Raw genomic sequence first — 14,310 nt, forward strand, 5'->3', positions numbered from 1 at the left:
AGTGTTGACACATCTCTTTCATGTGGAGCGTCTTCATAAGTCATTCCCTTTGTGCCCCTCCCCTTCACTTGATTCTCCGAGGAGACGCTGAGTGCGTCTTAGAGGGATCAATCCCCAGGCAACTGCACAGCTGCACTGCTTCTTATCTTTTTCTGCTCGCTTTTCTTTCTGTCGGATCGGTCTCATCCGAATCTTATTGTCAAGGGTTGGATGTAAGCAGGCATCCTTTCACACCCTTCTTCCAGAGAACACGACTGAAAGTTAGACAGTGGAAATATGCCCGCGCTTGTAGAAACCCTCTATAATACATGAGACTTTTTCCAAACTTTGTTTCATTCAGTTGCTTGTTTTTCATGAATGGATCATTTGAAAATATTATTTACATACATTTAAATACAATTGCTTTGTACAATGGCTTCCTTCATAGCAATGGGAAGCCTGGCAAATACTTTTTTTCAACCGTTTTTCTTTTTTAAGTGCATTCTTAACACTATGTGACAAGAGTAAAACCATGGTGTTCGTGTTACACCTGCTTCTGTTGGGCAAACCTGCAAAAAAATAAAATAATATAATTGTTAGCATGCACCTGCTCTTACACACATGCACACTAATACACACTCACTCGAACGCTTTGGTGGCAGCTAGGCGACGTCGAGGCCGTGAAGGGTCAGTCATTAATAAAGTGGACCAGATGGTTTGTCTGGAACACTACTGTGCTGAATAGCCGAGGGAGGGAGGGAAGGAGGGATGGATGGATGGAGAAGAAGGAGAGAAAGCGAGTAAAAAAATGGATTTGGAACTAGAATGAAAAGAATACGAACTGGGGAAGCAGCCATTGAGCTTTGGAGTGGCACTGTGCCCTTCGATAGCGCTCACCATCTTTGTTCATCTGTCAAATGTATTAGCTGAAAGTTCACATCAATTAGCTGGGGGGTCATTGGCGATTTGTAGCTGGCTTGCATGATGTGTGCCAGCGAATGGATTGCCTGCTCCATGAACATTTAACAGTAGACAATACTGGTTTTTAGTTGTTGGGGTTTTTTTTTGTGTGTTTATTGTTATTTCCATCCATGTAGTTTATTTAGTAAGTGGATAGAAACAAATCAACAGGACGAGGCGGTGTATCCAAACAAATTTGCCTCACCCTTTCAAAACAGAAATGTTGCAGAATGTTCTTATTTAGGTCAGGGCTTGGGTCAATAAATATCATTTCAGTTCAGAATGGAGTCATGTCAAAACATATATCAGACGAGAGGTTGCTTTTTTTGTGTGCATTGCGAGATGATTAGCTGCGATATTGGCACCGCGAGAACGAACTCAACAGAGCTGATCGATCTGTTTTGTTTAATGTTAACTGCACATGAAAAGGCAACCGGTGATGAACTCGGGTAATCAGCAAAGGCCGATGTCTTGGGCCAGTGGTCTAGGCCAACTGACTAATTAGGGAAGCAAAGAAAACACACGAGAGTTAGAGACGGTCCAGCTGTGAGGAGGTCCAGGTGCTTAGTGCTATCTGTAAGTTATTGCCTATTGTAGTCTGTGATATATGAGAGAAAGCCACATGAAGAGTAGAGCAGAAGCAGATGGAAGGAAAATAAGACCACAGGGATGGAGGGAGAGTTGGGAGCTTGTAGAGAATATAAGGACGTGAATGCTATTAGCTGGGATCTCCATAATCAATCCCAGGTGACCGGAACTTAGCCTTGATAAATGGACTTGCTGAATGGAGTCTGTGTGTGCGTTGGGCTGTCTCAATGCCAGAAAGGGTTTCCAGCGAGCAGCTGCCGAAGCGAGTGAGAGCAGAAAAAGAAGTGATGGTGAAAGAGATTAGTTGCTCTGTTGGGACTGTATTTTTAATTTCCCCAGATTGTAATTGCTTAAGGACTCCATTACCCACGAGGCCTTGGTGCAGCTGCCCTCAAAGTGAAACACCTGGCCAGCTACTGGGAGCAACAATCCTAGAGTGTTGCTATCATTCATCGACGCCATGATGCAAATGCAAACACTGTCCCAAACGCAAAGTCTTCCTCCGTAATGAATATCACGGGACCCAATAATACTTGACCAGAGGCAACAAGAATTAAGTGTGAGGTGATGCTGAAGTTGCTGTCTGGGGTCATGTAGGACATGCACATGATTAATGAGTTTGAAGGCATGACGTAGCCCATGTTTTCTTTTTTTTCTTCACATTTCACTTTTACATGCTCATATTTAAATGTGGCAAAAACTCTTCTTCGCCATCTCGAAATCTCTGCAAGGCCGCCATTCCATGGCTGTAAGTTGTAGCAGGGAACTCATCGTTGAAGTGAGACAATTTAACATGCATCCAAAAGGAATGCTTCATTCCAATCTTTGTGCTTTAATTTAATCTTCGAGTTATTTGTTTACCCTAAACTCTCTATAGAGAATTGTAACCAAATTGCTTTGCTGTTCAGTGTTTTGAAGCACACACATTATTATAGCGCGCTCCCCGTGAGATGCTGCGTGTAATCACTTTATTAATCGTCTATGTACTGGGGTTTGCTAACTTGCAATGTCTCATCACACGGTGTAGTGACTTATCACATTAGAAACTACAACCACAATAATAAACAATATCGTTGTTGAAGTAAACTCTCTTTACTTTAGGGCTTTGTAGCTGATACCTTGGAGTGTCGTTTTTGCCAATCGTTTCAGTCCAAAGTTATTTATTTATTTAGTTACTTACTTATTTACTCAGAAAGGTACCCATTTATGGGCGGCCCAGTGATTAGTGCGTCAACCTCACAGTGCAGAGGTACTGGCTTCAATTCCAGCTCCGGCCTCCCTGTGTGGCGTTTGCATGTTCTCCCCGGGCCTGCGTGGGTTTTCTCTGGGTACTCCGGTTTCCTCCCACATTCCTAAAACATGCATGGCAGGCTGATTGAACACTCTAAATTGTTCCTAGGTGTTGGTGTGAGTGTGGATGGTTGCCCGTCTCTGTGTGCCCTGAGATTGGCTGGCAACCGGTTCAGGGTGTACCCCGCCTACTGCCCGAAAACGCCTGGGATAGGCTCCCGAACACTGTCTATGCTTGCAGGAATCCAAATGTCCCAGCACCTCTTGCATACCATCACCCAACTAAACCGTATGGAACTAAACATGCCCAGGCACGATAATTTCATGACATCATTTTCTGTAGTGTGCACTGTAATGGCAATTCCCATTTCAACTTGTAATATTTCAAGGATGGGCAACAACATTTCACATGCTCGGACAGCAGATGAAGTTGCAATGTGCTGCGGTTATCTGGGATTTCTTTGAAACTGGAAACTGTTCATCAATTACAAAGCTAGTTGATGTAGCTCTTTTCATAGGTGAAAATAATTGAGCCTTTGTTTAGTTGTTAAAGTTATCAAAGACCAAGGCCAATTTCTTCATTCAGAAAATGCACAAAATGTGCGCTCACAAAACAGAAACATCTTCACACATGCATGTACCGTGATGTTCATAAAATAAGGAGGTTTTAGAGTTATCGCAACCATGTGTGTGCCACTCTGTCCGTGTAGGCATCCATGAAAAGTCACTTCCTGTTAGTCACAGCATCTGTCTCTAGTGGCAACAACAGATGGACGTCATGGTAACAACTATCATTTCCCGTCAAGCTGATGGCAAAGACGCGTTGACACATTGGCTTTGCATTGTTGGGTTGCCACTGATACTGTACAACATTGACGGCATGCTAGATTAAGTTTTCTGGTTTAAAGACAGCACACACATACACACTCAAGCAGCCGATTCTATTACATTATTAGAACTTGGCAATTGTGCATTAACGTTACTGACATGTTGGCGCAAATGTGGGCTGATATCTGTGATTTTGAAATGAAAAATGTGTTAATCTTAAACCATCCATTTGATGGAAAATGGTGTATTCGAACATGAAAGTCATGCATTCATTTCAACATTAGAACAAAGTATCATGCATAATCAAGCCAGGCTGACCTCTCCTACCTGGAGCAACGAGGTTAATTGAACATGTGTAATGCTGAAGTCTGCACATGACAATCTTGCATTACTCTTTTGAAGATGACATTAAGAAGAAGAATCTTTATGATTTCAGAACTTGGTCATCTTTGATGCTTAGTTCATTGTTGCACACCCAATCAGTACATTCAGTTTTTCCTCAGTTTATCATTCCATCAAGTTCTGTTTCTAGAATAGGTATTTTATTTGTTAATTTTATTAGTCCATTTCAAATGCATCCAGCAACTTTAGTGTATGTGTGGGGGGTGTGCACGTATGTGTGTACGCGTGCACGTTTGCGTGTATGTAAACTGCTTGGGGATTGAGAAATCCTAACCTGCGGTCACATCTCTGTTGTGGTTTTGTGCGTGCGCACACACGCACACACGCACACACACACACACACACACACACACACACACACACACACACACACACACACACACACACACACACACGACGTATGGGGGTCGAGAGTGGGGTGTAGAAGTAGACAGAATGGTTCTAAGGAGTGATGATGAGAGGCATGCTCTCACCTAAGATGCTCCAGGCATGTATAGTGAGATCCATCAACTAAGGGGTGGGGGAGAGGGTTGGAGAGTCAGGGGGAGAGAGTGAAGAGTGAATAAGTACGAGTGCTCCCATCCTGTGGGGAAATATAGCAGATGAGGAACAAGTGAGGTACCGAGGGATACATGGAAACCCAAAGACAAGATTGGGAAGAGAGAGAGAGAGACAGAGAGAGGTTTTGCGTCAATGTGGCAAACCCCTTGACTGAGAGTGCTAGAGGGATTTAGGTAAAAGCCAAAGAAACTCAGATGTAGACCATGGAAAATGGTTCTCAGATTGCAGTTTGAGACTTTAGGGAGCAAATCATTAGGAAAAGATTGGGAGTGGTCATTGGGTTGAAGAAATGTGTGAACAGAGGAATGTAGGGGGTACACTGAGGTGTGATGAGGTGATGAAATAGTTGCGTCTTGCAGGATAATGTTGGTGGAATAACAGATTTGACACAAATTCATTCGACTACCCTGGAAAATGATCCTTAATATACTTGTATACTATAAAAATTAAGTCCCCTCTTACTACCAAAAAAAACTACCCCAAAAACCCAAAATGATATCATGTTTGTTGAAGCTACAGTGATGACTGCACGTTGAAGCAGAGCAACCTGTTGGGCTTTTTGCTGCCTGTGTACGGAAGTAAGCCTGAGGACACGAGCTCAACCCTTTACCGATCAGAATTGAGTGGAATAAACCTAGAGAAAGAATTGGAAATGATTACAAAGTTCCTTGTAGCAATAGCGGCAAGTCCATACAGCCTTTCCCCCTCAGCCAGGCATGGCCTAATCAGTGGGCTAATTACGTCTCTTTGTAACTGTGTCAGCGTCACGTCACTGATTGCATTAACAAGTGCTGTGTATCAAACACTCACTTCTCATGCCTGTGCGTCTTCTTACACATTGCAAAGGTTACGGCTGGACTGAGCATAAATTTAATTGGAAAAAAAAAGCTTTCTGATATGACTGGTTGTCAAAATTCTCCATCTCTCTTCCTTTGTCTTCATTTCATATTTTACAAAGTAAATGGATTACTGCAGGCGTTGCTGTTAGCCGTAATGATTTTTCTCCCATCGGCTGAAGTGACCCATAAGTTAATAAGTCAAGATGAATTGCATGTCTTACGTCTTTACACCATATGCCATGTTTATTGCCTTACATTAAACAGGACTAGCCTACTGGAGTGGAACAATTTTAAGGTTAAGTCTCCAATATTAATATTCAACATAGTTGTTGTCAAAGCTGTAAGCACAAGCCCAAACTGTCGCCAATGATTTTCACATCTTGAATCAGGTCGGATACCAAAGCCAATGTTCTTCGGGTTTGAGTTAATTAATGTTGCATTCCACTTGTAGATTACATATGTTTTGTTTATCTTTATCTTGACATTGCATTCCTTGTTTTTCATTTTTTTTCTTTTCAATCACAGAAGAAACAACGGACAAAAGAACTATCTCAACTCTTTCACTCCTACAACCCTTATGACCACAAGGTAAGACTGCATTTTTCATTTTTTTTCTTTTCTCCTTCCATGTTGACATGTGTCTTTGTCCATTTCCATCAGTATGCACTTGTTTCATCATCAGCTTGCGTCTTCCTTAATCGGGCTTCAGAAGAAGCCCCTCACTTGACAGCAGTAGTTGTCAGTCATCATTCATGTATTGTCTTAAATCATCTGTGATGATTTTCGTCAGATCGTCTCTCGTCAGCAATCTTGTGGAGAAGAGCATGTGAAGTGTTGGCTCCTGATTACAATGGGGGCTCAGTTTACCTTTGAGTTGGATGCTCAGGATTTAACTATATAGCCCGGTGATCAGTTTTGACTGAATTCAGTGATGCATTTCACATCATGTACAAGGCAGAAGCGCCATCAACTAAATTATTTGGACAATCGGGGCGATTATCACTTTTTTTTTTTTTTTGAGAGCTTTACTTTTCATCACAGAGAGCCCCTTCTTACTGTGTGAAATTCCTGATTAGTTTTTCTAGTCAAAGTTTTTAGGAAACCATCACACACAAAATAGAGCGACTAAATATTTATTTACGTTGTATTTGTCTTCATGCATAGAAAATGAACTTGAAAGTCATACAAATCTGAACATGTGATGTTATGATATATTTGCCTATTTCACCCAAACGATTCCTAATCTTCTGTCCCACAATTTAATATCTGGTCAAGCCCAGAATGTTCATGTGGGTCTGCGTCCATTTCCAGAGATTGTAGACGAGCAAAATAAATCCCTGTGCATCACAAGTCCAGATAGCTGGGAGATATGCTTTGCTAAAAAGATCCAATGTCAAGCATGAGCCATCCCAGATCTGCCAAGGTCTTCCTGTCCTTGCCTCCATCCATTCACTGAGGAAACGTGGAGGCAAATCATCTTTTATTAAACCCACATACTGCAGGAGTTAGTCTGATCATATCACTCATTGTACTTTAGATTGTATGGTTGCATGGCCTTTCGGTTTATAGATTAGGAAAAGTATTGTGGGTTGACATCAGTGTGCGGTTTGTACACGTGTAACAGAAAGAATGCATGTGTACAAGGTGTAGGGACAAGTCTCCGTCTTTACGGCAATTACTGCTAATATGTATTCGACAAGGTAGGCAAAGGTCATTAATAAAGGCTGAGTTGTGGAGGGGGCTGATGCGTGTTGTGGGCCTTTGTTTCAAAGCTGCAGGCTACAAGCTTCAATGAAACAACTAATTGTTTTATTACCAAGATTGTGTCTTCACATACCCGTTACAAATGAAAAATCCCGAGAGAGGTAAATGTCAACCTTCAATATTGACACTCAATGGGATTAATGGAATTAGCTTGCTTCTTGATTGGTCTTCCTATCTTCCTGTCATATAGGTGGCATCAGTTTAAAACAAAAAGTTTTACATTTAAATCTGACATTAGAATACACGTTTTTATGCATACGTACATAGAGTGTTGAACACTGGCCCCCTGGTGTGTGTTTTAAGAGACAAGTTGTGAGTGGATGTGCCTCTGTGTGTGTTTGCAATGATTAATGTGAAGTATCCTGCAGCCAGATGGTGCTGAACTAGGCCTATCCATCAGCAATGAAAAGACCAGTGGGCAGAAACCTGGCAGAGCACTTTGTCTAGGGCCAATGCCCTGCACCGCACACATACGCACGCGCGCGCACACACACGCACGCACGCACGCATGCACGCACCCACACACACACACACACACACACACACACACAATCGGGTTTATAATGAACTTGCAGCAATTTTCCTGTTTCTGAATGCCAGATCTCAAATATTAGTCCAAGATTTTTCATCCAGCAGGGTTTTTTCATGTTTTCTTTCTCTCTTCTTTTTTTTCAAGTAGTACAATTAACTAGACAAGAAACAAAGGATCTTGAAGAGCTCAAACTGCGCTAAATGTTGATGATCAACTGGTTGTTATGAGCATTTAGTAGAAAAGAATTGGAAAAGTTACGCAACGCACTGACACTCAGGTTAGCACGCATGTCTCACAGTCGGGGGATTGTGCTTGCTTGTCAGTTGGCAAGTTACTTTCTGTTTTTTGGGGGACTATCTTGTTGACCGAATGTGTGTGATTGCCCGCTCGTCCTGGCTTGTTCCCAGCAATGTAGTGATACTCCAGAGAAAATGTGCTTTGCTCAGCACAGAGATACTGCCAGGGTGTGTGACTTGTATAAAAATACAAGATGCAAGCTTTCACCTCTTAAGTTTTTTGCCCCTGAGGCTTGGCCCTGCCAGGTCAAAGTTCTGAGACTCATGCCTGGATGTGTGTGTGTGTGTGTGTGTATGTGTGTGTGTGTGTGTATGTGTGTGTGTGTGTGTGTGTGTGCGTGTGTGCGCGCGTGCGTGCGTGTGTGCGCGCCCGTGCTTGTGTGTGCGTGTGTGTGCATTCAGCTGGTTCTCAGAGTGCTTACACTGCCACTTGCCCCTGTCACCGTGCACTGTCATAATCTCCCGAGAACCTACAAATACAGATGCCCACATCCATTTTCCATGCTGTGCACATAGGCCTGAATGACAAGAGTGACAGTTTGCCTTGCAGCTAGAGAGAAGGGACAAGCTGTCAACATGGACCGCTGCACCTGCTCAGCGCCACCAGGGATGCCCAAAAATTGAAAATATGAATAAAATGCAGTTTGAAAAAAAGGAAATGGGTAGAGGCGCTTGAAATGGGGGAGAATAATGCAAAACCAATGAACAAGCGGTTGTGGAAAATATATTTAATTGCTCACAATAAATGAGCAATTCCGTTTTTGTGAATTCACACTATGCCTTTGTAATGTTGACGTAATTATCATTTGTCACAAAGAAAAAAAAAACACCGGAAGAAGTTAATTAGACTAACAAGTTTCTCTCTCCCCAACAGATCGCTTTTAATATTTTCAACAATTAGCGTTCTGTTTTTCCCCCCTTTGGGGATCCTAATTGTGTTTATTTGCTGAGGGATTTTTCTCAGCTGCTGCTTTATATTATTGGGAATAGCTAACTTCGATCTTTGTCAAATTTGACATTTGCTTGCCACAATTGTCCTCATTTTTCCTGTTAATTAATGTATTGTTTAAGTAGACAAAAGTGGCAACGGAAAGAGACAAAATATGTACATGCATACATTTAATGCATTCAGCGATTTGTTTTCTTGACATATTCTGGTTGCTTGTCTGCCCACATGAGATGCGAGTTCAGAATGCAAATCCCAGGCATCTGTTTTTACAAATTCTAATTTAGGTGAATAACTGAGGGGAGTGCCACTAACTGTCCTCAATCTTGTATTTTATTGAAATCAGGTGTACAACTTCTATGTTGCCCTATGTCGTATATGTGAGATGACCGCACCATCCCCTAGAAGGCCGGCGGAAGAAATGGTTGTAAAAGTGACATATCCTACCTTGGCTTTAAAGACACCTTTAATAACTTAGTCTTCAGGATAATGTTACACCTCCTCTTTGATCAAAGGCCATACAAATGGAACCAGACTGGTTGATGTGCGCTTCTGCAAGCATCCGTGTGTGTGCGCAGTGATATTTCACCCCCATTGCTACGCCGTTTACCAAAGCCATGCTTGTCTCTTCTTTTACGGTTGAACAGTAGAGTTCTATTTCTAATGCAAGCACACGGGAATCAAGTCAATTTGTGGATGAACTCATACGTGTTACATTCCCCTTGGCGATTGGGGTCGGGTTTTAACATAGGTGGCCAAAACGTGCCTAATTCAAATCAAACAAATAAATTAGCAACCACAAATGGAAAACAATCTGGCCTATTAAAAAAGATGCTTTTAATATTGTGCCATGACGACGACGGTATCGGGTCAATTTTAATATGGCGACATCGCCGTTATTCCTTTCCAAGTCAGAACGTGCTGTGAACTACCCCAATTGCAGTAATAAATTCAGAGTTGGCATAGCAAATACAAATAGACCAATAAGACAATACACAGTATTTGGAGTACAGAGCAAATATTCTTCTGCAAAGTGATTATGTACTCTGCTCTGTTTCCTCTTTATATTATTCCAATTTAAATACAGCAATCTGCTTCTCCCTTGATAATCGCGCCATGTGTTTGGAGTTAACTCTATGTGGCACTTCAAAACTTCATTTCCTGACAGCAACACCAGAGTTTGCAGTCTTTCCATTGCAGCGAGTTGGTACCTGTATAGTATGTGCGGATGTCAATCATCGACTGTATTGTTTTCACGATTTTCTCGTTCATGTGCTGTATGAATTTTTCATCTTGACTTTATTCTTTTTTTCTTCTCCTCCTTCTGTTGTTCTCTTTGCCGTATTTGTTGAGTCTGCTCAATTTTGGGGAAACCGTCTTACCAAAGAGGCATAGAAAAAAACTAAATTGATGTTACTTATTTTCACAATTGCTGAAGTGAGTTCTTGAGTGATTGTGTGGTTTTGATCCATCCAAATTCACACATATTTTTGTCCAGTTCCAATTTGTAATGCCTCCGTGCCCTGCCTTCTGTGCTGTGGGTTTCAAAGAGTTAAAAACATGGAATAGTCGTACCAGTGGCCTAATTGCTCCCAGTCTACAAGTGGACGTGTCTCGGGCAAATAGGCGTAAAGGTTTATTATAAATTCAGCCTCATTTGCCTAATCGTTTCTCTCTCTCTGATTGCTGAGCGCAGCTATTCCTTAGACATGCCTGTTTCAACAAAATCATTGCAATCTACATATATGGGCATTCATATTGACGAAAAGAGGTTTAACTTTTGTGACTTCCTTCTGCCTGTGCTGTCCAAGAAATTCCTTGCTGGCTCTGATTCGGCCTCTATTTACCGGGCTCACAAGAACACGAGGGACAGAGGAATGATCCAGCTCCAGGAGTTATTTGTATCGCTGATGTGGTGCGTGTTACAGTATATGTTTGTCTGTTGCTTCACCATTTCCCATTTAAATGCCTGTTTGTCGCTATGTAAAAGAGTTGTGCACATACACAATGCTAATACAGCTAAATAGTTCAGCAAATATGTGCAGGATTAATTCACCTTGCCTTGAGAGACACAAACTGCGTTGGTTTGCCTTGTGAGCACAGCTTTTCATTAAACAAGCTGTGGAAAGTTGATCGCTCACTGGGAATGTACATGTGTTTACATGCAGACACCGTTTTAAACCTTTCATTACTTATTGATTGAAAATAAAGAAGCCAACAAAAAAACTTTCTCTCAAGATTGCTGATCGCAGGAAATGAAAGCACACAAGGGAGCGAAAGAACAACCCGTTCAACACACACACACACACACACACACACACACACACACATGCCTATCGTAAAAAGTGAGGATCATAAAACTCTCATCCTGTCAGACGTTTTCCAGAAAGTCTTGTTTCAATAACTTAACATTATAATTTGTATGTGGATTGTCGTACAATACTGTACTCAGAGAAAACATGTCTACTTGGGCGTGGCCAATGAAACTTTCATATGGTCTGCATGCCATTCATTTTTAAAAGAAAAACAAATCCCTTCACCAAAATACTGGGATAAATTGTCCAGTATTTTGAAAGCACCTGTTGGGAATATGTTTCCTCAATAGCATGTTCCAAAAAAAAAAAGACAAAGAGTTATAGATAGGTATGTGTCTTATCTGTTCATCTGTGTGGGAAAGCACCAGCAGGCCGGTAACAACAGACTGACAACATCTGCTTTTTGTCTGTTGAGTCAGCAGACACAAACTCCCCACACCTGCACCTATGTATTTAGGTACAATAAAAAAAAGATCATGTGACGAATTGAGTGCTGGCGTCCTAGATGTTTCTGTGATGTTAGAAGATATGGCTCAGCATGTAAATTTTTGAAAGTTTACAAAATATCTGACCCGTACTGTCCCACTTTAAATAAAATCAAAAGTGAAATGTGAGTTTATTCTTCAAAATCAGGGTCCAAAGCAAGATCTCAAACAGACTAGAAGCTTTTTTTTGTGAGGATACTTGTTGCAGAGGTATGTGTGGTAAACTGCGTTAAACTACAATTGACATAGCTGAACCATACAATTGAACTGCCTTGGTAGGGAGAAATGGCATTCTAGCATATTCTTGTGTCTGACACCCAGCCCCCTCAGTCTTGTACAGGCCTCTTTATAATGGTTGGAATTGATGCAGCTGCCATTTGTGGCCCAGCTGGAATCCCAGTGTGAGCCGTTTCTTTCTTTTTATTTACCATATTTTCCGCACTATATAAGGCGCACCTAAAAGCAGTGAATTTTCTCAAAAGTCGACAGTGTGCCCTATAATCCGATGCGTTTTATATACAGTATGGAGTTACAGTCTCTTTACCGTATTGGCTCGAATATAAGACTGTGTTTTTTGCATTGAAATAAGAAAAAAAAGTGGGGGTCGTCTAATATTAGGGGTCTAGACATTATACCCATTCATGACATTAAATGACGCCAGATATTATTGAAGCGAATGCTGAACTTTACTCCCCAGGCCAAAGTGAACCCCTGTCACGAGAATAAAAATAAAAATAGCGGTAGCACGAAGAAAAAAAAAAATAAATAGCGGGTAAGAAAGAACAGAGAAGAAAGTAATAGAAGAGATAACAGAAAATGGAGAATCGTAGCGACAATCTGGAGAAAAGTGGGTCGAAGATCGGGCAGGTTAACCGGCAGCTGAGGAGAACTTCTGATGTAATTAGATTTTAAAAAACAAGACATTCATTTATGAATGTGATTGCACTTACGTTTACATATTTAAATGTTCAGATATTAAGATTTGAATGAGGCAAAATAACATGCTTTTTTTGTTTTTTGTAATCTTATAATCATTTGTTTCAGATGTACTGTAATTATTTTCTGTATAAAAATTAATTTTGTGTCAAAAAGTCTTTTTTTCAAACTTTCTAACTTTGAAGCACCTTGAATAACTGTTTGGATTTTTGTTGATTGAGGATGATTTTGGGATTAATTCTTTCACCGGAGACTAATTTGTGGCTCAGTGCTATGCTGTGGTTAAGTTTTGTTTTTGTTTATTGAACATTATGAACATACAATAACAGATCGACAAAAGGCAAGCAAAAATTACAAAAGGAAAAATAAAAGTAAGTAAAAAAAACAGACACCGCAGATATATGTTCAAAGAAGAAGTAAATAGCTTATCTAGTCCTACCGCTTGTTGTGTAGTAATATGAATTAATCATTTTTCAATACAAAGAAGAAAAAAAAGAAAAACATCTACATATCATCAAATACTTTCACCCTTATGTGTACTTTACTTATCTATTTATACACCTTTCGGTTTGTATATATTAATTATTATTTCTCCGTTTTTATCAATTATCTCATGTTCATTATAAATACTGCATTTCTTTAATACATTTAATAAGTTGATCAAAATTCCAAAACAGGAACAAACAGTTGTATTACTATATTTTATAAGTATATCAAATGTATCTCCTTAACTCTGATTTATGCCGTTTTTTTTGTGCTAATCTTTTGAATTTGTTTTTGAACTCATCCAGCGATTTACTCATTTTCAGGTCCGTTTCAAGTTTATTCCACAGATTGACACCTATTGCTGATACACTCCTTTGCTTGATGTTTGTTCTTGTGCTGGATCTTTTGTATTGATTAGTACCCCTTAGATTATAACAACTATCTCTAATTTCACATCATAAATAAGTGGATAATTTATAAAAAATAAATAAACAGTTGGCTGACACATCTTTGCCCCTCTTATTTTTATTGTTCTTTTTCTTGCTGACCTCTCTCTGTGTATTTTGTCTGGATTAGTGTGTTCCCTTCTGTTGAAAGACAGTTAATTGGCTGTTTGGAGCTAATAAATAGCTTTAATTAACAGGCCACGTTTAGATAAGGCAAGGATAGTCCGATAGAGAGAGCAAAACAAAGTGCATTGCGGAGTTGTTTTGGGATTTTTAGTTACTTGTTTATGTGTTAATCAATAAGTTTATATGGAATATGTCATGAGCATGACATTTCTTGGCATTATGTTCTGACCAATCGAGTTGATGTAGACAATCACTATCTACGGTCAATGTTTTTTAGGATCCCTGTCGGAGGAGGGGGCGGGGGGTAGACATATATCAAGAAATAACAAAATGATCCTTTTTTTACTCTGCCCTCCCCAAATTTTAAAAACTGTTTCTTAGGTATCCATCATACGATTCCAACCTTTTTAGGGAAATCCTGAAAGCATTTGACTTTTGATGATCCAAATAAAGCCTCAACTCTAACCACTGCACCGATGCATTCAGCCGACTCCCACCAAAGTCATAGAGAATATCTGACCATAATAAACC

General features: G+C 40.4%; 2 protein-coding genes across 2 annotated transcripts in view; one reads left to right on the top strand and one right to left on the bottom strand.

Annotated features, from left to right (window-relative positions):
- LOC127600853 (F-actin-uncapping protein LRRC16A-like) overlaps window positions 1-14,310 on the bottom strand; it is a 692,893-nt gene that overhangs the window by 419,780 nt on the left and 258,803 nt on the right. The window lies entirely within an intron of this gene.
- cdkal1 (CDK5 regulatory subunit associated protein 1-like 1) overlaps window positions 1-14,310 on the top strand; it is a 183,149-nt gene that overhangs the window by 135,490 nt on the left and 33,349 nt on the right. Inside the window, exon 12 of the mRNA XM_052065753.1 lies at window positions 5,973-6,035. Coding sequence (XP_051921713.1) covers window positions 5,973-6,035 — 63 coding nt within the window. The remainder of the gene's footprint in view (window positions 1-5,972; window positions 6,036-14,310) is intronic.

The sequence above is a fragment of the Hippocampus zosterae genome, chromosome 5 (assembly GCF_025434085.1).
Source record: "Hippocampus zosterae strain Florida chromosome 5, ASM2543408v3, whole genome shotgun sequence".
Taxonomy (NCBI): domain Eukaryota; kingdom Metazoa; phylum Chordata; class Actinopteri; order Syngnathiformes; family Syngnathidae; genus Hippocampus; species Hippocampus zosterae.